General features: G+C 37.8%; 3 protein-coding genes across 7 annotated transcripts; 1 reads left to right on the plus strand and 2 right to left on the minus strand.

The window, feature by feature from the left end:
* Positions 1 to 2,630: 2,630 nt before the first annotated feature.
* Positions 2,631 to 7,800, minus strand: stk16 (serine/threonine kinase 16). 3 transcript variants are annotated; one of them, XM_054614731.1, is made up of 8 exons: positions 7,719 to 7,800; positions 7,188 to 7,312; positions 6,637 to 6,856; positions 6,417 to 6,550; positions 6,008 to 6,095; positions 4,563 to 4,691; positions 4,296 to 4,417; positions 2,631 to 3,396 (listed from the first exon to the last, which is right to left on the minus strand). In XM_054614731.1, the coding sequence occupies exons 1-8, from the start codon at positions 7,722 to 7,724 to the stop codon at positions 3,258 to 3,260; spliced, it is 963 nt and encodes a 320-aa protein (XP_054470706.1). In that variant the 5' UTR covers positions 7,725 to 7,800; the 3' UTR covers positions 2,631 to 3,257. The 3 variants fall into 3 exon arrangements, with proteins under 3 accessions (XP_054470706.1, XP_054470715.1, XP_054470698.1); XM_054614740.1 differs by having other exon boundaries at positions 7,687 to 7,753; XM_054614723.1 differs by lacking the exon at positions 7,719 to 7,800 and adding an exon at positions 7,435 to 7,612.
* A 688-nt stretch (positions 7,801 to 8,488) lies between these two features.
* Positions 8,489 to 12,171, plus strand: LOC129106259 (PEST proteolytic signal-containing nuclear protein-like). 2 transcript variants are annotated; one of them, XM_054617641.1, is made up of 5 exons: positions 8,489 to 8,606; positions 9,464 to 9,693; positions 9,939 to 10,016; positions 10,107 to 10,162; positions 10,316 to 12,171. In XM_054617641.1, exons 1-5 carry the CDS (start codon positions 8,561 to 8,563, stop codon positions 10,425 to 10,427), a joined length of 522 nt encoding a protein of 173 aa, XP_054473616.1. In that variant the 5' UTR covers positions 8,489 to 8,560; the 3' UTR covers positions 10,428 to 12,171. The 2 variants fall into 2 exon arrangements, with proteins under 2 accessions (XP_054473616.1, XP_054473624.1); XM_054617649.1 differs by having other exon boundaries at positions 9,467 to 9,693.
* Positions 12,172 to 12,179: 8 nt separating this feature from the next.
* On the minus strand, positions 12,180 to 21,107 carry LOC129106246 (interleukin-18 receptor accessory protein-like). Of its 2 annotated transcripts, XM_054617628.1 has the most exons (13): positions 21,029 to 21,107; positions 20,822 to 20,860; positions 20,526 to 20,721; positions 19,378 to 19,543; positions 19,119 to 19,287; positions 17,254 to 17,322; positions 16,706 to 16,835; positions 16,398 to 16,552; positions 15,500 to 15,646; positions 14,473 to 14,583; positions 14,239 to 14,382; positions 14,006 to 14,121; positions 12,180 to 12,913 (listed from the first exon to the last, which is right to left on the minus strand). In XM_054617628.1, the coding sequence occupies exons 3-13, from the start codon at positions 20,669 to 20,671 to the stop codon at positions 12,656 to 12,658; spliced, it is 1,611 nt and encodes a 536-aa protein (XP_054473603.1). In that variant the 5' UTR covers positions 20,672 to 20,721; positions 20,822 to 20,860; positions 21,029 to 21,107; the 3' UTR covers positions 12,180 to 12,655. The 2 variants fall into 2 exon arrangements, with proteins under 2 accessions (XP_054473603.1, XP_054473596.1); XM_054617621.1 differs by lacking the exon at positions 21,029 to 21,107 and having other exon boundaries at positions 20,822 to 21,013.
* Between the last annotated feature and the right edge of the window lie 290 nt (positions 21,108 to 21,397).

Here is a 21,397-nt window from a genome sequence, read left to right on the forward strand (position 1 = left end):
GCTTTGTCCTAAATACTGGATAATTAACATTTCTCTTAATTGGAAATAAGGGGCCTAGCCCAAACCATTAGACCTATATTTATTAGCCACTATGAAAACAGAGAGTTATTGTTCTCCTGGCATTTGCCGAACTGCGTTTCATCCATTGCATTGCCAAATAGTAAAGCATGATTCATCACTTTAACACAACAACACGTTTCCACTGCTCCAGGGGCCAATGTGTTTAACGCCACTCCATCCATCGACTGGCATTGCTCAAAGTGAACTTAGGCTTGAGTGCGACTGCTCAGCCATGGAAACCCATTTCATAGACAGTAGCTTCAAGAAAGTCTCGAACTTGGGAGTATCAATACATATCAAGACTGAATATTTGAAAGTTTCAATATTCATTTACCACAGTATCAAAGCATGGGTACCAGCAGCGCTGTCTGCTCGCTCTTCTGTCCGACAGCGAGCTGACACACACACACCGCTAAATGTCTGTTAATAAAAATCTAAAGTTTCATGCCCTCAATGTTGTGTCAATGTTTCCCCGTGGTATTGAAAAGGGTACAGAATACCAATCTTCTTAATGGTATTGTATCGAAGAAATAACAGTGACATGACAACACTAATCAAGGGAATACAAATGATTTTTGCACACTGCAGTCCCATTCTGTGAGCTTTTCTGGCTTTTTTCCTTCACACCCGACAGCAAATCTAGCAGGCGATGGAATTAAACTAAGTAGCCTAAAATGACTCCAGTACTGTCCCTCCATACAATTGTGTACAATACTGTTTCCATTTCATGCAACTTTATAATTCTGCTCAGCCCCAAAAACAGAAGTAGTTTAGTTAAAAAATACATTAAAAAAACATTAGATTCTAAATGATGATGCTCTGTTATATATAATTAACTAGTAAAAATGACCTCAACCAACTACAACAATCAAATGTAACTTAAACATCTATTATCAGTTATAATAACGTAGTAATAATGCAGTAATAGAATACATAACACTTCTAAATTCTTCTGAATTATGAATATTTTAGCTTTTGATACTTACATACTTTCACGTAACGTAATGCAATGGATATTTTATACTACAGTATTACTGCCTTAAGCCATGTTAAAAATCTGAATACTTCCACCATCACTGAGAGCGGGGCAGAAAATTGATGACCTGACTTATTGGAAAGCCTCCCATGACACTGCCAGGTTTAAGTAACTAAGATCTTCAGTACAACCTATTTTACTGCAAATGTTTGTGGATGGAGACTTCTGAGCTGTCTGCTTGATTTTAAGCAGCTGAACCAACTAAATACAAGTGCCGTTTAAATACTTTTGTCCATATTGTTTACATCATGCTGACTAAACAATACAGGTAACGGTAGTATTGATTCACAAATTTTTCTTGACCAACTACTTTTTAATGAAGGATGTGGTTTTATTTCAAAATTATATTAAAAGGTGTATACAGAGCGCTACATATATAATGATTCTTTATCCTTTACTGTGCAGTGAATAAAAGATGAAACAGAATTTCAACAACATTTTCCATAATCAAATAACACACTCTTACTTATTAATATCAGTGAACTTCATCAGTACGTTTAAAGAAACCCTTAGTTTACCAGCTGCATGATGTCCGTATCAGCTCGCCAATAACACAAAAATTCTAAGTCATCTGACAAATCCAAACTTGGCAATAAAAAGATAATATATTTAAACAGTATACCAATAACCATTCCAACAATTAACTGTAGAAGTTAACTACCAAGGATATGTTTAGTTCTTGCAAATATCACCGCATTACAGAGTCACAAAAGCATTCATCTTAACTTAAATGCCCAAAGTATTATTTTATTTAATAATGCTATTAAAATGGTACCATTTCTGTCAGGCCCTTTGAGATGTGGGTGAACCCTGAGAGAACAAAAGTGTGAGACCACATTCACACAACAGGCAACCCAGAATTTAACACAAGCAGAGTTGTCATGGGGAAAAAAATGACTAAAAAGACCATACAGTGAAAAGTGAAATCTAAACTGCAATGGCAGAAATAATATGACGATGGCTTTGACTTAATTAATAAAAACACGTCATTCCTTAAACTGATTGAAAGTTATTATTTTATGGTACTACTGACTGACCCCTTTCTTTTTACTTTCATGCAAGCACACTCTCTTCGCTGTGTTTTACAAAAGAACCCATTCACACACTATCAACTAAACAGAGAGAAACATCACCATGTTGATATGTGGAGCAGGGGTCTGTGATGGTGGAGCACCTCTGTGTGTTTAAATGCAGCATTGCAGGTGAGGAGGACTCTGCCATTTAACTCTACACACGTAGAGTGAAGGTGTGAGGAAAACTGAAGGCGTAGTTGTATTTCACTGGTTACAGCACACATGTGTAACCACAATATGTTACACACACACACACACAAAACTGAGGAATCAAAATGAACAAATTAAAGGTAACTGGACCATATTCCTTCAAGGTAGGGAATGAAATCTGATATGTTTTGAGCACAGGTAGCTTTCACACACTGGAAAGTTTGGCAAAGCGCTTACATTTTCCCTTTTCTTATTAATAATGCACTTAATTCAAACTTTTAAAAACAAAAACGGATTCTTTTTTTTTTTTTTTTTTTTTTTTTTTTTAAGGAATCTTTAGAAATCATTTTTTTTGCTAAGGCTACTGCCAGAAGACATTTATTTTAGCATAACTACTGGGAGGTGGAGGAAACAGATAGCCTGGCTGTGTCCAAAGGTAACTAAATCAGCATACCAGTACCTCTAACGCTCACTAACACATTATATTCACACAACCAACATTTTGTGTTTTTACATTTTGGTTTTGTACAGATTAAACAAAAAAAGACATAACATTATAACAACAGAGTTTCAGAAGGCTAGCAGTTTCCCCCACCTCCCAGTAGTTATGCTAAGCTAAGATAACAGGCTGCTAGCTCCAGCTTCACATTGAATGACGTGAAAGCGGGTACAAGGTAAAACCAGTTAATTATGAGAAGCATTATGTATTATATTGCAGGGCCTTTCAAAATTCTTCAGTTGAAGCCTACAAGAGTCCACTGGGATACGCAGGCTTGATTAGATCATTCAAACTAATTGTTGCCAAGAGTGAAAGTCTGCACCTAGGCTTTTACACTAAAGTCAATAAATAAAGGAAATATTATTAAGCTCAAAGTAATAGACGCTCATTTAAGTGTGCAAAGGTTTCCAAGATCCCACATCCAGTGCACCGTGCAAGATCAGACCATGTTGGTTTGGGTATTGGGGCTGCAACTCTGCAGGTCATGTACCTGGTCAAGAACCCAGTGGATGTTGGGTCTCTCCTGGGGATTTGACACCATTATGGAGCTCAGCAGCATCTGCAGGCCCTGCGAGTAGCTAGGCACAAGACAAACAAAAAACTAATTAGAACTTAAGTATGATCTGTAATTCGTTAAACAGACCTTTATAAGTGACTTTCAAACTGAAGCACAAGCGTGCATCATTACCACCAATCACAGGATCATTTTTAATATGAAATCTGTTATTTTGCACAAAATGGAACAGGAAGCGAGGTTTCCAGGACAGAGCTGAGGTTATACGCAGCAGAAACGACCTAAAACGGAAAAACTCTGACTCACATTAACTCAGCTGCAGCTGGAGTAATGGCTACCTGAGCAGAGAATTAAGTAGCTCTCCTTTGCTCTCTGTGCGTTGTATACTGAGCTTCTCTGTGCTTTGCTGACATAGCAGGGCAGGCACGCATGCATTTAAGTGCACTGTAAACTCGGTCAGCATGGTTGCCTTTGTTAGTTCTGTTAGCTGCCTGCTCAGCCATCTCCATGTTGAGCGCCATGTGGAGGCAATGGATATGCTCTGAATTATGTATAGAGCAGATTTTAAAAGTTAAAGTTTACAGTTAATCCTTAAAATCACCTACTTGCAATTAGTTTGTTTAACATCTAAATGGAAAATAGAGTTATCCCTGTGCTGTTGTATGCCTCTGCCAACCATTCAAGTTGCAGTTTACCTTCATGTATGTCCAAAATGCCAACACTTTATAATTTTATCCTATTAGATATTTGTGAGAAATTTTCATAATTAGCATATGCATTCTTGAGTTACGGCCCAAAACCTTTTTTGTTAGGTAAATAATAATTTCATCTTTGAGTCCAAGTGGACATGTGTGCTAAATTTGAAGAAATTCCATCAAAGCATACTGACTTACACACAACCCACCCACCGAGACCTAAGGAAACTTTCTTAAAGTAACACTGTAAATAGAAGTTATAGCTGACCTGCAAGATTGTGGGATGGTCACTGGATTCTGGACAGCCAGGGCAACGCTGTCCCCCTTCTGAAATACCATGTCATACGGCCCCTCCAACATCATCATGCAGTAAAGCACACAGCCGAGTGACTGGAAGAGAATGAGAAGACATCAAAAGACGAGAGAAAGAAGTAGTCAGCAAATATTCCACAGTAGAATAAGCGCTTGGTTTCAGAGACATCCCTTAAGAACACAACAAGCACAATGTACAAAGAGAATGAAGAAAAGCATTTACCCAGATATCAGTGCGCTCGTCTATAACGCAGTGGCTCTCTACATTAAAGAGTTCAGGAGCCCTGTAAGAAATGGTGCAGCGCTGGGCTGCCCAGTCCTGTATGGTCATGGCTTCTCTGGTTCCTCTAACCTGAAATTAACTCATTTTCATTAAATTCATCACAGGGTAAGAAACATGTAGAGGACCTAATGTAGATGAAGATGAATAGAAAAGCAGGAAGGTTGCCTAACACTCTTAAATTGTTATGTAAATACTTTTTATATTGCAATACTTGAAAAATTCTTGATTCCTTCACTTTTTGGGGTTGTGCCTGCATGGTTAAAAGCTCTTATTGTAAGTCTCTTTGGATAAAGTGTTAGCTTAATACATGTAAAGTTACTTATCCATTGCAATTATGTCCGTTGTGTAGAGGAAAAAGCAAAACAGCAAAATGTCATAAGTACAATATAAGTGTTTCAAGGGGCACATTCATGTTGTTAGCTACAACACCACAAATATGATAAAATAAACTTTCCGACGCAACATGTACAGGATCATGATAAACTTGTACAAGCTCTACCGTTTAAATGCTCTAAAGTGAGACAGAGCAACCCACATTATTTGAAGCATTTAAGAAATTTCCTCGAGGCAGAAAACTTTGGAATTTATTTTGCTTTAAGATTAACCCCAAGTAACATGATTAAGGCTGGTGCTTGTTACATCTCTGTAAACATTGTTAAACATCCGGAAAGTTAAAAGCTGTATCTGAGAAATGAATCAGCATGATATTGATGTGGTTTATTGGCATTAAAACTCTGCCATCTAGCGGTAGATATCTGGAAGTTCTTTCTAAAATAATGTCAAGAATGGTGAGTCTTGACAGTTTCCACTAAATGTTAAGATAAGATAAGATAAGATAAGATAATCCTTTATTAGTCCCGCAGCGGGGAAATTTGCAGGCTTACAGCAGCATAGGGTAAAGTGCACACAAGAGACATAGTAAAGAAAGACAAGATAAAAATAAAAAATGAAAATAAAAAAAACAAGTGTTATAAATAAGCAATAAAAAACAGTAGAACAATAACTGAAATATTATATTTACAGACAGAAAAAACTATTTTAACTATTATTGCAGTTAAGTGATTAGAAATGACCTACTATTGCTATTTGTCTTTGCTTGCTTGCACCCCTTGGTCTTACATTTATAACAACTTTCTTGTAACTAAAAGATACTGAAATATTACTTTAACATATCACAGAAGAAATAGTAGAAGTGGTTCACTCTGTTCTTACACAGTAAGAATCCAACCTCACGAACAACACATCAATTTTGCTTTTGGTGCTGAATAAAGAACAAAGAGATCTCAGGCTTAAATCAAACTAATTTGGGCTTTGACAAATACAATCATTGCTTCTAAAGTTATCGTTACAATCTAACAATTTCTTCAAAGCCTCTGTGGCCTTACCTCAATCCTGGCACGGTTCATAGAGCCAAGGTCCATCAGAAGCGGCCTGTCATCCTCATCCAGAAGCACATTTGTGGGCTTCAGGTCTCTGTCAAAGAGATGCAGATGCATAGCATTCAAATGTATGGAACGATGTGCCAATAGAGAATGTATTCAAAACAACAGGTATTTATGTTTTGGATAACTTTATGAAGAAAGACATAATATATATTAGCCTGTAGCTAACAAGCCGTGAGCCGATATCTCTACAGATGGATTCTGCTTTTTGAACAAAGTGCAGTGTGTATACTATGATCAGAAAAGACTCCAGGAATCCAAAAAGACCCTGGTGTGGCACTCCAAGCCAGCACAAGGGTCGTTATGCTGGTAAATGTTTGTTTTTAAGTTTGTGTATGTGGAGACAGATTACCTGTGTGCATAGCCTTTTTCATGAATGGCCTTGAGTCCAGAGCAGATGCCACGCAGGATATGCAAAATTTGTTTTTCAGGCATTGAGCTCCCCTTGTCCCTTAGCTTCTCCAAAACAGACCACAGACTGCCTTTCTGTTCACACAAACAAACCAACATATCAGAATCAGATCATTTCCACCAGGGATATTTTGGTCATATTAACTGCCGCACCAACTTACTCTGATGTAAGGCAGAAGTAACCAGGCTTCAGTCTTGCCTCCACGATCAACAAAGGTGTTTGCAACCAGACTCAAGACGTTGGGGTGATTAAAAATCTGATGCATCTCCACTTCTGTCTGAGCCTCCTGATGGCCTTCACGGTCATGGCACAGGATCCTCTTCAAGGCGTAGAACCGCCCATCCTTTGCCCCCTCCACCAGATCAACGTAACTGAAGCCCCTTAGGAGAGGACACACAGAGAGATTTGAATCGAGGGGTTGGAGTTTAATTCTTTAAAAGTCTAATTCATTTCCCGTAACAGCCAAGGACTACATGTATCAAAGATGGTCCTCAAAGAGGGATAAATAGTGCTTTTTGTGGACTTGGATTGCTAGTTTATGTTAAGTGTATCAGGGACAGTATATGAAGGACTGACGTTAAATCACCTTCAGTGCCTGCGTTTAATGTAATGAAGATAAATGTCATCTCAGTCAGCTCAGTGATGCGTTTTATATATATTTAGTTGACAACAAAAAATCAAATATCATCACACTTCAAATTGTTATCTTACCCTTCGTCTAGTTTCTGGACAAAGTAGTATTTTTTGTTATCAATGGTGATCGAGCCACGGGAGCATATGCACAGGGTCTGCCCCATCTTGACTGGTACATTGTTTAACACCAAGCTTTTAAGGGCCTGGGAGAGGACAAAGACAAATACAAAGTTATTGGAGAAAGACAGCCAGAGAAGTACAGAAAACAGTGCAATGCCACTTATTAGCTGAAACATTCATTGTTGAAAGCAAACTGCGCGACAACCTTTGGCTCCATTGTAGAGAAACATATGGTACGACAGCTTACACAGTGTCAACAAACGCTCACACAGCACACCTGCATCACCTGACATGAGCTTAGCAGTTTACAGGCTACCAGTGCCAAAATGCCACATAAACGTCGATTTAAAACGTTTTCCCCCTCGATGTGTGGTTGTCATTGATTACCTAACACAGTGAACAGCTCTACATCACAACCCTAACGCTATAAATGGTGGCTTTACGTCTTTATTCTTACCAGCTAGCTGTCTGTTTACAGAATTAGCTTACTGTCATAATTCTCCATCTTCTTCCTCCTTGTCTTCTTCTTCGTGGCTTTTAAATGAGGTTGACAGCCAGCGTGCAGGTTGCACCAGCGCCACCTTCACCTCGGAGTGTGTACCAGAGATGACACGATACCCCACAACACGCTCCTGTGCGGCCATTAATCCTGTTAATAAAAATAATTATATTGCTTGATCCACACCTTCTCATTCAATGGTTTTTCTTTATTTTTATTTTTATTTGTTTCTACATTGTAGATTAATATTGAACACATCCAAACTATGAAGGAACACATATGGAAGTATGTGCTAAACAAACAAATGCTCAACAAACCAGAATATGTTTTATATTTTAGATTCTTCAAAGTAGTTGAATGAGAAGGTGTGTCCAAACTTTTGACTGGTACTACATATATATATATATATATATATATATATATATATATATATATATATATATATATATATATATATATATATATATATATATATATATATATATATATATATATATATATATATATATATATATATATATATATATATGTATATATATATATATATATATATATATATATACACACATATATATATATATATATATATATATATATATATATATATATATATATATATATATATATATATATATATATATATATATATATATATATATATATATATATATATATATATATATATATATATATATATATATAGTACCATGGTATAGATGGTGCTGTCGTTCTTCTTCTTCTCTGCTAATAAACGGTCTGTTCCGGAGCGTGTTCGCCACACAGCGCTCGCGGGCCGTAGTGGCGTAAACCGGAACTGTTCACAGAAGAAGTGATGGCGGATGACGAGCATAACAGAAGAGGAGGCACCGACGACGGAGGTGATATTTGTGCTGTTTCAAAGTGTACATGTGGTTGAGAAATAGGACGTATTTAGCGTTAGCTCGGAATGCTGCCTATCCATTAAACGTGTTAATGTCAGACAGAGGAGACGTCCGTACAATCCACTGAGCTAACCTAGTGCTAGCTACGTATCGTTTGCTAGCTAATGCTAACGCGAGGTGACAGATTAATGTGTGTTAACGACCTTTATTTGGATATGTTAAAGCGGCGGGCAGTGACTACGGGGCTACAGTTAATGCTAACCTTAGACAGTTACAAAGCAAAGACTGGCTTGCAGCAGAAATGTGTCTTGTTAGCTTGCTAACCTGGCTTTAGCCTAGCTACTGAGCTAGCACAGGTTAATAACAGTGACCACGTGACCTGCTCTCATTGATGTACAGTACCAGTCAAAAGTCTGGACACACCTTCTCATTCAATGGTTTTTCTTTATTTATTTTTATTTGTTTTTACATTGTAGATTAGTATTGAAGACATCCAAACTATGGAGGAACACATATGGAATTATGTGGTAAACAAACAAATGCTCAACAAACCAGAATATGTTTTATATTTTACATTCTTCAAAGTAGTTGAATGAGAAGGTGTGTCCAAACTTTTGACTGGTACTGTAACTCATGGGTAAACTCAAACCATAACACTGCACATAGTTTCTTCACACACAGCCCTTACGGGGGACTTTTATGGGGATTATTTTACTAATAATACAACAGTAAGAACTTCAGTTCACTGTGGTTAGTTAATGGCAAGAAACGTAGCGAGGTAAAGGTGATAGCTTTTATTATTCTCAAGTTCCCAGGAAACAGCTGTTCACCTTGTTGAGTTGTCTTGCCTCAAGCAGGGCCGCTGGAGGAGGGGGACAGAGTGAAAACTAAGCCTGTCTCTTGTAGCACTGTGGGAGGAGAAGGGACCGCGGTCAAACGCAAATCCCAGCATCTCGCACCTGAAGATGAGGACGAGTCCCCAGAGGACCCACCAGCACCCCGCAAAGTCTCCAAGATAGGCTTTAGCATGAGCAGTCCGATGGGGAAGAAGTCGAACCCCATATCTATCAAACTTGGAGCAACAGTGAGTGTGTAGCGTTGACTGCCTGAACACATAGCCTGCTGTGTGAATGTTACCGTCATTGTCAGTGGTGTTGAAACAATTATTAATAAGTTCATCGATGAAATGAATACATTTATCCATTAAGTCAAGACCAGCTGCAAAACCTCGTATTTGATAAGTTTAAGTGTCTTTTCTTATGCATTTTTATGAAGAGAGTGAAGAGGTGTGATGCTTTTTTGTTTTTCAATATGTCCTATCTGTTCTAGAAACCCAAAGAGCCTGCACCGTCAGTTCCTCCTAAAAAGTTAGGGCTGGCCGCTGTTTTTAACGAAGACGATGATGACGTAAGAGCGCACAAACACAGTAAAATCATATTTGTACAAGTCCTTAAACAAACATGTAGAGGCTGACTTAAACTCTTGCATGCCATGCAGAGTGAACCTGAAGAGATGCCCCCAGAAGCAAAGATGAGGATGAAGAACATTGGCAGGTATCACCACACAGATAAATTGTGTACTTTACAATTGTTCCGTCAGCTTCTGCTTTAATCAAAACATTCAGCTTTTGAATGTTTTTTCAAGTAAATGCCAAATTTTACATTACGTTATTAGTGACATGACTAATCAATCTGCTATCTTTTTAGGGAGACACCAACATCTGCGGGACCTAATTCCTTCAACAAGGGCAAGCAGGGTTTCTCTGATCATCAAAAACTTTGGGAGAGGAAGATGAAGTCCCAAGCAGACAAATTGTAAATGACTGCCACAGTTTTTGTCAGTAATGGAGGATTTTGTATAGTTTAAACCATGTCATGGAGATATCTATGAAGGCTCAAATGATTCCTCACTGTACCCTCGGTTTTGACAACTTCTCAGCTGTGTGGACATGCAATGAGGAATACTTTAAGCCTTTGATACTCAGTGACTGAACCCACGTTTACGTTTCAAACCACTACCGGCTGACGCTTACTGAGAGGAGAGGTACCAGTGTGTCAACCCTCTGTGACGAGAGGTGCAGAGTAGGGGGATGGAGATATGGGACAAACAAAATTGCCGGAATATTGTTTAAACTGTGCAGAATTATACGGTTGTTTTCAGCTGGATAATGACTAAATCTAGCACCGTAGTGCCCTCATTCCCCTTTTGTGACATGCTTGTTCCTACCAGAAGCTGGTTGGATGTTGGTCCTGAGCAAGTGTCGCTTGTCAAATATTTGTATAAAAACGTACATAGAACTGTGATAATGTTTTATTTTTAAATACACAAATAGGAGTGTGTGTTTAAGGGTTATGTTAATGTGAATGTGCGGCTAAGACGACGCACAGATGGATTGTTGTTGTATTTCGTTTCTCGGCATCAATGTAAAACCTTTTGTTTTCACCAGCTGTGCCACCTCATGGGCAGTTTATTTTGTTTGACCTTTGTGCCAGTGTTTCTGGTTTTGCTTGCTCAATGCTTTATTTCTGTCTGCTTTATGGAATCTGTCAAAAAAATGTGTCTGTAATTTTTTTTTATTTGTTCCAAATGAAAGGACTGCTAATTTGTTTTTAGTTGACAACTATGTGAAGGCAGCCGTCACATAGTTACCAGGGTGCTGCTAACAGTCATGTTTAAGGGCCAGTTCACCCCAAAACAAAAATAAATATATATTCTCCCTCTTACTTGTAGGTCTATTAATAAATCTACATTGTTTAGATGTGAGTTGCCTAGTTTTGGAGATATTGGCCGTAGAATTATCTGCCTGTTCTCTAATATAACTGTACTATATGGCATTCGGTTGTCAGTGTTGATCAAAGCGCCAAAAAAATACATTTGAAAAACTCAACAGCAATATCTCTTTTCAGAATTCGAGTATAGATGCATACTTCCTTCTGCTCGGTTATGAGGTTTGTGGGTGTAGTTTGGTAGAAAGAAAATAGTTCCTATATGATAAACTCCCCACAGTAAGGTCTATGTATTATCTTGAGTAATCGGGTCGTGATTTCTAGAAAGAGACATTACTGTTGAGTTTTTGAACTAGATTTCTTTGGGCCCTTTGAGCACAATAAGCAGAGTGCCATTTTTTCTTGAGATGACCGATTTCTCTATGGCTTATACCTCCTACACTGGGCAACTCACACCAAAGCAATATAGATTTATAATAGCTTTACAAGTAAAAACACATTTTTAGTTTTGGAGGGAACTGTCCCTTTAAATTATTTCTGGCAGGTTACAATGCAGGTTAGCAATAAAACTTTTCATTGCCTTTTTAACTTCAGAAAGCCCAAACTTCTGAAATATTACCCCAATCCTTTTAGTTCGGATAAATGTGGTGACGTCTCCTGTGCCTGACACGTTTTGGAAAATTCCCTAAATCAAAAATATAAACTCTGACTCCCTCCGTGGGTTTTATGACTGTTGTGCTTTCACAAATTAATCACATCCAGTGATACAACCTGTCTCATCAAACAACTCTCTTCATTACACAATTAAAAGTCAAATAAAAAAATTGAGGGATGAATATGTGTCAAATGTTTTTTGCTGACATGTCTGCTGGTACAATACATGAACTACTTAAACTACGTTTAAGGAGTTTTCTCTCCTTAAACTTACATAGAAACAGCCACATCAAAGGTTCTTAAAGGAAAATTGGTAATAGCATCCATCTTTTAGTAGTAGTACAAATCCTCTTTTATATTCATTATTTTTAATTATTTTAGAGTCGATAGGTAATTGATTATGTTGCACTGTTAAACTAAAAGTTTATTTTTGGTTCAGATGGAAATTAAAGATAAGAGTATATTCCACTGAGTGCCCTGTGCATGGTACAAAGGGTGACTCACTTTTTTCCTTTCATTTGAAAATGATACTTTATGATTTTGAATCCTACCATTATGGACATTACATTGATACATTTGTTCATTTATGTCTTCCACTGGCTGGCAAACAGCACTAGTGAGCAGAATGCAGTAAGAGGCTGCATTGTAAAATAAAAACGCTGTACATCATGTTAGGATAAAATGTGTCTGGTTCTGCATGAGTGAAACCAGCTTCACTCTCTGATCAGGCATGGCCTTCCTCAAAGACCTCCAGAATTTGCTGGTGGCTCTGGCGGGTTTGCCTGAGGTCCAATCCAGACTGGGTAGCACCTTCAAGGCCCTTTGGACCAGCGTGGGCAGCGGGGAGTCCGGCTGGATGAGGGATGCTGAGGCTCTACTGGTCCATATTAGCAGGAGTTTGAAGGTAGAATTTTGCAGCAAAGCCTAAATATATGGAGTAGCAAATCAGTGGTTTAAAATCATACACATTTTGTCATCAAAGATAAACTTTACCAATCAACACAACACAGAACACAGATTTTCCTACCATCCACGCAGCTACTGGTTTCAGTTGATGTAAGTAAATCAATAATAGGAAACCAATGCAGTTATTTGAGAAGTTAATTTAGGTTTTATGTTGCTGGGAACTCAAACCAGAAGACAACAGTTTCTGGCAAAATAAAAGGACACTGTTGAGTTTCAGTCAGTGCCAACATATCTGTAACAAACACTGTCTCTACTGCAAGCTACAGTGGCTAGGAGATTCATTGTCTCACAAGGCAGAATAAAGTGTCAATTTAAGCAAAAACTTACTGTGAAAGGTCATCATTTTGAATTTAATCTATCTATTGATTTTATCCCCTTGTATGAATCGTGGTTGCAATTAAGTAATAATTAATGTTAGGAATTATTGTAATGTCTTGCTGGGAAGTACAAAGAAATAATAATAATTCCAATTCTAGGTCATATCGTCTTTATTGGTTTTCCATCACACTTTCAAACTTTGGCTAGTATGAAAGCATAACAGCTATTAAATTGTATTCTGTAGTATGAAAACGGTCTAATATTATTTTATTTATTTATTTTAATTATGTGTAAATCCTGCCGATACCCTTGGAAGATACAGTAGGTCTCCTTATTTGTTAACTTTTATGGAGTAGACAGACTTTTGTTATTTTTCAACAACTCTAGTTCCACTGTCACCACTGGCGTTCTGTTTATGCCATGTTCATGTCATGTGGGATAAACGTTTTCATTTGCGTGTGGAGATTAAAATAATGTGCATGGACAGTATAAAACCATATCACTTTGGCCTTAATTACATTGAAAGACAGAGGCAGATGTGAGGAGTCCATATTTGTTTAGTTTTCTGGCAAATCCATATAATGAAGCGCCTAGTCGCACATATCAGAGCTTTCAGAAAAGTTGGCACTTCCCAGAAGCTGGAAATTTGTAGTTATAAAATAAATCATCATAAATCAGATTTGACATGAAAGTGGCATTTGTCTTCTGCTTTCTGTGAAATGTAGTTCCCACCTGGACTCCCGATTCCAGCACAAACACAGCATTGCTGTCGGAGAGGTAGTCAGCTGACAGGAGACAGATAAGCATTTGGCTCCTCTGTATTGCAAGGACCACATCACTTGTATATGCTGCAAGACAAAACAGAAAGCATCATGAACATTTGCAGTCAACACCTTCACCTGCACGCACGCACACACACACACACACACACACACACACACACACACACACACTCATTCTCTGACCTCCTCCAGGAACCACATCCCTCTCCAGCAGACAGAGGCGATACCCCCACCGGTCCTCTAACACTTGGGGGAGCAGCACTTCTAGTGGCCTCTGGGTGGACTTATCCTCCTCCGTGTTCAGCGGGTCTATGCTGGATAAACATGCTGCAAATAAAAGTCCTTGCTAATTTACAATTCTAGTGTAGTTACATGACAATAAAATCCAGTTATCAGTCCCTGAACACATTGGCCTACCTTCCTCATCACTGTCAGGTCCTCTCTGGGAGTAAAGGGTCAAAACTCCCTCAACCTCTGCTGATGGAGGGCTCCACGTATACGACAGAAACACATCAAACTCTTTCTCATCTGATCGGCGGTGGAGGTGAAAAAACAATTTTGAAACAGAAACACAAAACAGAAATTAAAACCTGGATTCTTGCATGTATTTTCGTTCCAAGTGCAAGTGTAATATCACTTTGATGAAGTGATTAGAGTGTGATAAGATTGTAATCTTGGTTTTTGTGACCACATTAAGTGCAATATCATAGTGTCCTACCTACATTTTTTGAGGCACATACAGTGAATTTAAATAAGGACTTTTAATTATTATGATTATATTTAAGTTACTTTATTAATGTCATGTTTTGTAGGTTTGAATCAATTAAATTCAAATGCCATATATATTTTGTGGTAAAGCTCTATCTGGAAGTTAACCCACATCCTGTGAAGAGGAGTTGCGGACAGAATGCGAGAGTATGCAAGAGTCTGCCTTTGAGATTCTGCTCGATATTGTGTGTGTGTGTGTGTGTGTGTGTGTGTGTGTGTGTGTGTGTGTGTGTGTGTGTGTGTGTGTGTGTGTGTTGTGTGTGTGTGTGTGTGTGTGTGTGTGTGTGTGTGTGTGTGTGTGTGTGTGTGTGTGTGTGTGTGTGTGTGTGTGTGTGTGTGTGTGTGTGTGTATGTTTGACCTATCTTGTGGGGACATACATCTGGTTACACAATCACATTGTTGGGACTCGTCTTTTTTGTGGGGACATCATGGGGACAAATGCACATTCCCATAATGTAAATCATAAAGATTTTAGGGTGAAGACTTGGTTTAAGGTTAGGTTTACAGTAAGGTAAGGGTAAAAGATAGGATTAAGCTGGAGGTGGTTATGGTAAGTGTTCTGGTCTCTCCAGGAAATGAATGTAAGTCAATGCAATTTCCCCAAAAATCATGAAAACACAGCCCTGTGTGTGTGCATGTGTGTGGACAAGCGTGTTTGTTTGTCTGCATTCTGACCTGCATCATGTTTTCCATGTTTTCCATGTTGGAAGTGGGATCTGTAGATAAGTTGTATTTCCAGCCATTTCACATGTAAAAAGATTCCTATTCCAGCTACCAACAGCAAAGAAGCAACTGGATACCCAACCAGCGACAGCAATCTCACTGAAACCCAGTCAAAAATTTGCACATTGAGTTTTGTTGTGTCTTTAAAGCAGCAATAATGGACCTGAGTGTTCGAGGTGTAAACACAAAGTTGAATTTTTACCACCTTATTAAGTTGATTTGGTGAACTTTTTGGCAAACAGTTACTGATTAAATATCCAGCAGACACAGAGCAATATTAGAATCCATTTATAGTCATGTTTGTGTCCAATATTCCCTCTCCTTTTAGCTCTTTTTTGGATTCCACTTACACCACTTTCTTCACTAGACAATTTATAACTTTGCCAGTATACCATTTGGTAGAAGGTATACAGTCGGTTTATCTGAGCTTTTTGCTAAAAAAACACAATGAAAACAATGCTGATGAGAGCAGTCAGAGTGAACCAGTGGCAGTTGCAGGTCATGAAACCGAAAACTCTTGAGCTGAAAGTGAGTCAAGTTATAAATATCTGTGGATTCATAAGAGTGATCCCTTTCAGTATAAATTATGGGTTTGTTCAGCTTTAATCATTGCCTGCAGAAAAATTAAAACTAATGTTTCAAACTCCCAATAGGTATAAGTCAGTGCCCTTATGTGTGAAAAGTTGCTTTCACCATACAACTCACTGGATTGGTTACATTTTTTCATCGAATTAAATGGAACGTTATCAGTTTTAGCAATATGAGGTTTATTTAAACTGCAACGTTACAATGTTATGACAAATTATTGTATGAATACAACGTATAATGGTGACAATAGAAACAATAGTACCTTTAATCTTCTCCTTCAACCGGATGGTGACACTGCTGTTCCCGACAGTATTGCCGGCGGTGCAGGTATATCTGTGGTTTAAGTGTTGGGGAGTCACCTGTTTAATGATGGCTCTTCGTATGACCTTGTACTCTGTAAATTTCACTCTTTCCTGTCTGAATCAGAGGGAAGAATGTCAGCTCCGTTGCATCCTAAGGAATAATTATCATTAAGCTGAATCATCATCCTTACAATTTGTCAAAATTTTAACGAGCAAACACTGGCGCTGCATAATGAAAGACTTTGATAGAGGGACTGCAGCGACTCACTGTGGCTCCTCCATTGGTAGTAGAATCATATTCTCCATGTTGCCATCGTAATTCATGTACCACAGCACCTCCCGCGAAAACTCTTTCTCAAAAGGAAAATATACTTTACACATCAGAGTGTGTGACCGACCTACAACGGGTACAAAAACATTGGCCATTATAATTTAACACTCAATGTCATGATACAAGTGATACTGGAATTTGATGTCTGATCATCATACCAAATTGTAAGATGCACAAATGGGTCATTCAGACAAAGGTGAGACCATCATGTCATTATCAGGGCATATATGTAGCCTAAGTATAAACTACAGCAACATGTTGAGCATTAAGAATGACATACATATATATTATAACTATAAGAACTAATTTTGAGCGGGCAAACAACTCTTGGAACTCTTGCTGTATACTGTAATCAAGTATCAACTTTGAATGGTTTTTTTAACATTCATACAGCTGATATGGCTCCGAGAAAGGCAGTTCAAAACCATCTGAATGAGTTATTAAGTCAGCTGTGGGATCATGTCATATCATTTGCACACACTTACCAAGCTCAACTTTTTCTGTTATGTTGCCATTGGGATTAATAATCCTGGGTGGGTAACTCGCTTTGTCAGCTGTTTGGGCGTGGGAAATAAAGGCAGATAGTACAGCATCAAATCGGTTTAATTCAGTGTGTGCCTGAGAAACATACATACTGTACAAATCAGATCTTAACTTTGCTTTGACACACAGCAACACCCATATGTAAGACAAAACACTTCAAAGGATGAGAGAAATCAATAAGACACTCAACAAATGCCTTGGTAAGTTGTGTATGAAAGATTTAAAATGCCTAAATGAAAACAAATCAAACAAAGAGACAAAGTTAAAAATACATTATTATGAATTTCCTTTTTATGTATGCATTTACGGTGTCATTATTAAATGAAAAACATATATTAAAAAGGATTGAAGAGGTTTGCATTTCAGACTAATATAGTCATGCCACCAGCTCTGTTTGGCTCTACTTAGGGCCAGCAGAGCCTTGATCTAAATGCTAATGTCATGCAAACATGCTCACATTTATAAAGCTAGCATGCTGATACTAAATGAGTATAAATTTTACTATGGTTAACACCTTTGTTAATATGCCCACAATTCCAAATTAGCACTAAACACAAAGCACAGCAGAGGTCGATATACTACAGTTTTGCAGGTATTTGGTATTGAACTAGCTACAATTTTACCTGATGATGGCATTAAATTAAAGACATCAGCACCCAAGTTAAAATAATTATATCTGAGGGGGACATGGATGTCTGTACCAAATATCATGGAAAACTTTCATTGTTGTGGCTTTTAAGCGTGCATGCCATCCTGCACATCAGGGCAATGATTGCAGTAACCACACAGGCAGTTAACCACCTGCTGTGGAGAAAGCCTGTGTCTTTTGGGGTAAGCAAGGGTGAGTGTTCATAAACAATTTTACTTTAGCCTTTGTACTAAATGTGAAAAAACATCATGAAGTAGTGAGTTCCTCAGCAAAGGCTTATTTTTATTTTTTGTAATTTGAGTAGCTTCTTGAAGCTTACACAGACCTGATAAAAAGTTTGTTTAACCTGATCAAAAGGTCTATTTTGAAAAGGTCTATCAAAATGTGTCTGGAAAAACAACATGCAAATGGTGGTTTGTAGTAAAGGGTGTTAACATCCCTCATTGTATTCATACATGTCCTGCAATCCTTTTTCACTAGAATTCTAAGAAAAGGCAATTATGTTTAAAATAGGTTTAAATACTATTGAAAGAATATCTGACCATGGCATATATAATTGATACACATATCTTTTCAAATAAACAATTGAGTGTAAGAGTGGGTGACAAAGAATGCTAATGAGAACACCTGTGTGAGTATGTAACAAGATCTAAAAATGTGGGATAGATCATTTCTATGTGTGTATTCCGACAATGAATTAAACTTATTTTGTTCTTAATGTATTGTAGTAGTTTTTTCTTCTTTTTATTTAGTTAAGTAGCTTGGGTCCTCATTTAAATTATAACATGGCCAAGTACAATACTCATCTCTAATTGGCTGGCAGCTTATTAACAGGACACCTCAAACATGGTTCCTTCTTCAGTTTTACCCCTGTAGCATAAAAGCCCCTTCTTCTGTCTCTGTGAGTCTGTACTACAGCTGTACTTTGAGCTAAATGCTAACACTAGCATGTTAACAGGTCCACTGGTGGTGTTTCATGTGTACCATGGCTTTACCAAGGGGATAACTGTGATATTAAAATAAAATAAAATAAAATAAAATAAAATAAAATAAAATAAAATAAAATAAAATAAAATAAAATAAAATAAAATAAAATGTATTTATTTGTATAGCATACTTAAACTCTACCACAAACAGCGACACACACAAAGCACTCACGTAAGGCTGTGACGTTAACAGCCCTCCTGAAGGTCCAGATGACTCCCTGCTCACTTATTTGCCGATCACAGTAATATACACCAGTGTCATATTCACTGACTTGGCAGAGATATAACCACCCACTCCTCTGACAGGAGGCTCTTTTCGGCTTAGACAAATTTGTGTTACCCTGTAAGAAAGCACACTTGTTGTGAGATTTTGACGTGATTGATATGTTTCCATAGTGAGACGTATAATCCTGTTCATGTGTATTCTTCACCTTGTACCAGATGACATGTGTGTTGCTACTACAGTTGAGACCTGGGCAGGAGATATTCCCACCTACATTCACGCGCAGCTCTACACTGTTCTCCTCAGGCTGGAAGCATCCAAGACTGAACTCTGACCTCTTCACCACCTGTAAGTGGAAGAACAGCTTGCTGCCACTGGACAGCAAAGAAATGAACACTTGATAGAAGTTGACATGCTGTTTACACAAAAAGAAAATCGGAATTTGGTATGTATACCAGAAAGAAAAGAAAAGAAAAAACAAAACAGACCAATATCTTTACTATTAAGATTCAGATGTGGATCGATGGCAATGACGCTGTTAATTAATTGCAGACTTAGTAACCAGAGGTGAGGACTCGACTTTGACTGATGTCAGACTCGAGACGTGAACTTTAGATTTAAAGTGCCAGCGTGTAGGATCTCGGGGGAGCTATTGGCCGAAATGGAATATACTATTGATAACTATGTTTTTATTAATGTAAAATTACCTGAAACTAAATATTGCTGTGTTGGTAAATTGCTGCATTTTAGGCGGGTAACCTGTAGGTCAGTGGAACAGTGTGAAACCTTTGGGAGGACTGTGTATCACCACATTCTTGATGTGAACAAACAAGACAGGTCCCATATAGAAAAACATCTCTCCATAGTGCTACTAGTGGTTAATAACTGTAAACAGACTTTGACAATAATTTGGGACTTTATTTAGACTTTAGCCTTTATTATATAAAGTGTGCAGCAAATCAACGGTTCATTTTCCTGACATCACACAACCTGACATTGGCGCTAACGATAATATCAATTGAATACCAGGGCTTCATCATCTCCTAAGCAAAATGGTATTACATTTGTTGAAGAACACATAATGAATAGAGTAGGATGACAAAGATTAGGATTTTTGTGTTTTCTTGGGACTTGATTTTGAACTCCACAGCTAAGATTAAGCAATATTGGTCATTATTATTGTTTCATTGTTCATATAGGCATGTGAGTGTTGAATTAAGACTTGCTTGAAACAATTTCAATCTACCAGTCCCTTAATAAATATACCATATTTAAAATATTATCATATACATCATATTTTAGTGAATTACTGCATTAGTGAAAAACACATTTGGGGATTAAAACATGATTATTTACCTGCATGTGTACTTTCCAGAATGTTTTGCCTCCGCTGGGAACTCACTCCCGCAGACGAATGACGTGGCTTCAGCTCCTTCTCCGGTCCTTGAACACACCACGTTCATGTGCCGGGTCACAGACTCGCTGCAGGGCATAATAAACATTTCCCCCTCCACAGCTCTGTAGTGCTGCTGTGTAGCATCTCGCTGAAGACCTATAGAGAGTAGTGTTTGTTTCAGACATAAACAGGTCTAGGACAACCTTAACAATTACATACATGCTCCCCTTTAAACCCAATTTAAAAAGCACAGTACCCGTTCTTTTCTCTTGACGGTTTCCCACACAGCATCCTTCTGAGAAAATGGGAAAGATTAAAAAAAACAGAATATATCCAGTTTGCATCCTGTGTACCTAATCTGTTAACATCGCTTGACGATTTCAGTCAGGATGTAGATGAAATGAGGCTCCCTTTACATTTGAGCATCTTTTCTGTGTAACACTATGTGTTCTTGGTATTTTACCATCGTTGTGGTTTTTTGCTCGTCATCTCCATCAACATGAACTGCAACATTATCACAGGACATGTAGATGTAGTAGTTGGTACAGTTTCCTGTTTGGTTGTATTTGAAAAGGATTTCACAAGAAGCTGCTCTAATGTTGTGTTCCTGTAAATTGCAAGCCACTTCCTATGTGAACTAGGTGTTTTTTTTATTGGGTTGTGGAAGGAAACTTTAGTTCTCATGATTTTGAGCAAAACAAATACAAGTACTAAGCTAGTATGATGCACTGACAATGGGAGACACAAAAGTTATTTTAAGAAAAACAGACATTTAGATATATACAAGCAATGCTTTTTGATATTATCAAATTTAGCTACAAAAGAGAGAGAC

The sequence above is a fragment of the Anoplopoma fimbria genome, chromosome 2 (assembly GCF_027596085.1).
Source record: "Anoplopoma fimbria isolate UVic2021 breed Golden Eagle Sablefish chromosome 2, Afim_UVic_2022, whole genome shotgun sequence".
NCBI classification, from domain to species: Eukaryota; Metazoa; Chordata; class Actinopteri; order Perciformes; family Anoplopomatidae; genus Anoplopoma; species Anoplopoma fimbria.

What these genes read in the sequence shown, in the direction of transcription:
- LOC129106246 (XM_054617621.1), bottom strand. Translation starts at nt 20,909, where the DNA reads ATGCAAACTGGATATATTCTGTTTTTTTTAATCTTTCCCATTTTCTCA. An exon ending in TCTGGAAAGTACACATGCAG is followed by an intron (nt 19,544 to 20,525) that starts GTAAATAATCAT and finishes TTTGCTGTCCAG; the next exon opens with TGGCAGCAAGCTGTTCTTCC. An exon ending in CTACCAATGGAGGAGCCACA is followed by an intron (nt 16,553 to 16,705) that starts GTGAGTCGCTGC and finishes CCTCTGATTCAG; the next exon opens with ACAGGAAAGAGTGAAATTTA.
- LOC129106259 (XM_054617641.1), top strand. Translation starts at nt 8,561, where the DNA reads ATGGCGGATGACGAGCATAACAGAAGAGGAGGCACCGACGACGGAG. An exon ending in CTATCAAACTTGGAGCAACA is followed by an intron (nt 9,694 to 9,938) that starts GTGAGTGTGTAG and finishes TATCTGTTCTAG; the next exon opens with AAACCCAAAGAGCCTGCACC. An exon ending in TTAACGAAGACGATGATGAC is followed by an intron (nt 10,017 to 10,106) that starts GTAAGAGCGCAC and finishes CATGCCATGCAG; the next exon opens with AGTGAACCTGAAGAGATGCC.
- stk16 (XM_054614723.1), bottom strand. An exon ending in GTCCAGAAACTAGACGAAGG is followed by an intron (nt 6,857 to 7,187) that starts GTAAGATAACAA and finishes TCCTCTCCTAAG; the next exon opens with GGGCTTCAGTTACGTTGATC. An exon ending in ACGAGCGCACTGATATCTGG is followed by an intron (nt 4,418 to 4,562) that starts GTAAATGCTTTT and finishes ATTCTCTTCCAG; the next exon opens with TCACTCGGCTGTGTGCTTTA.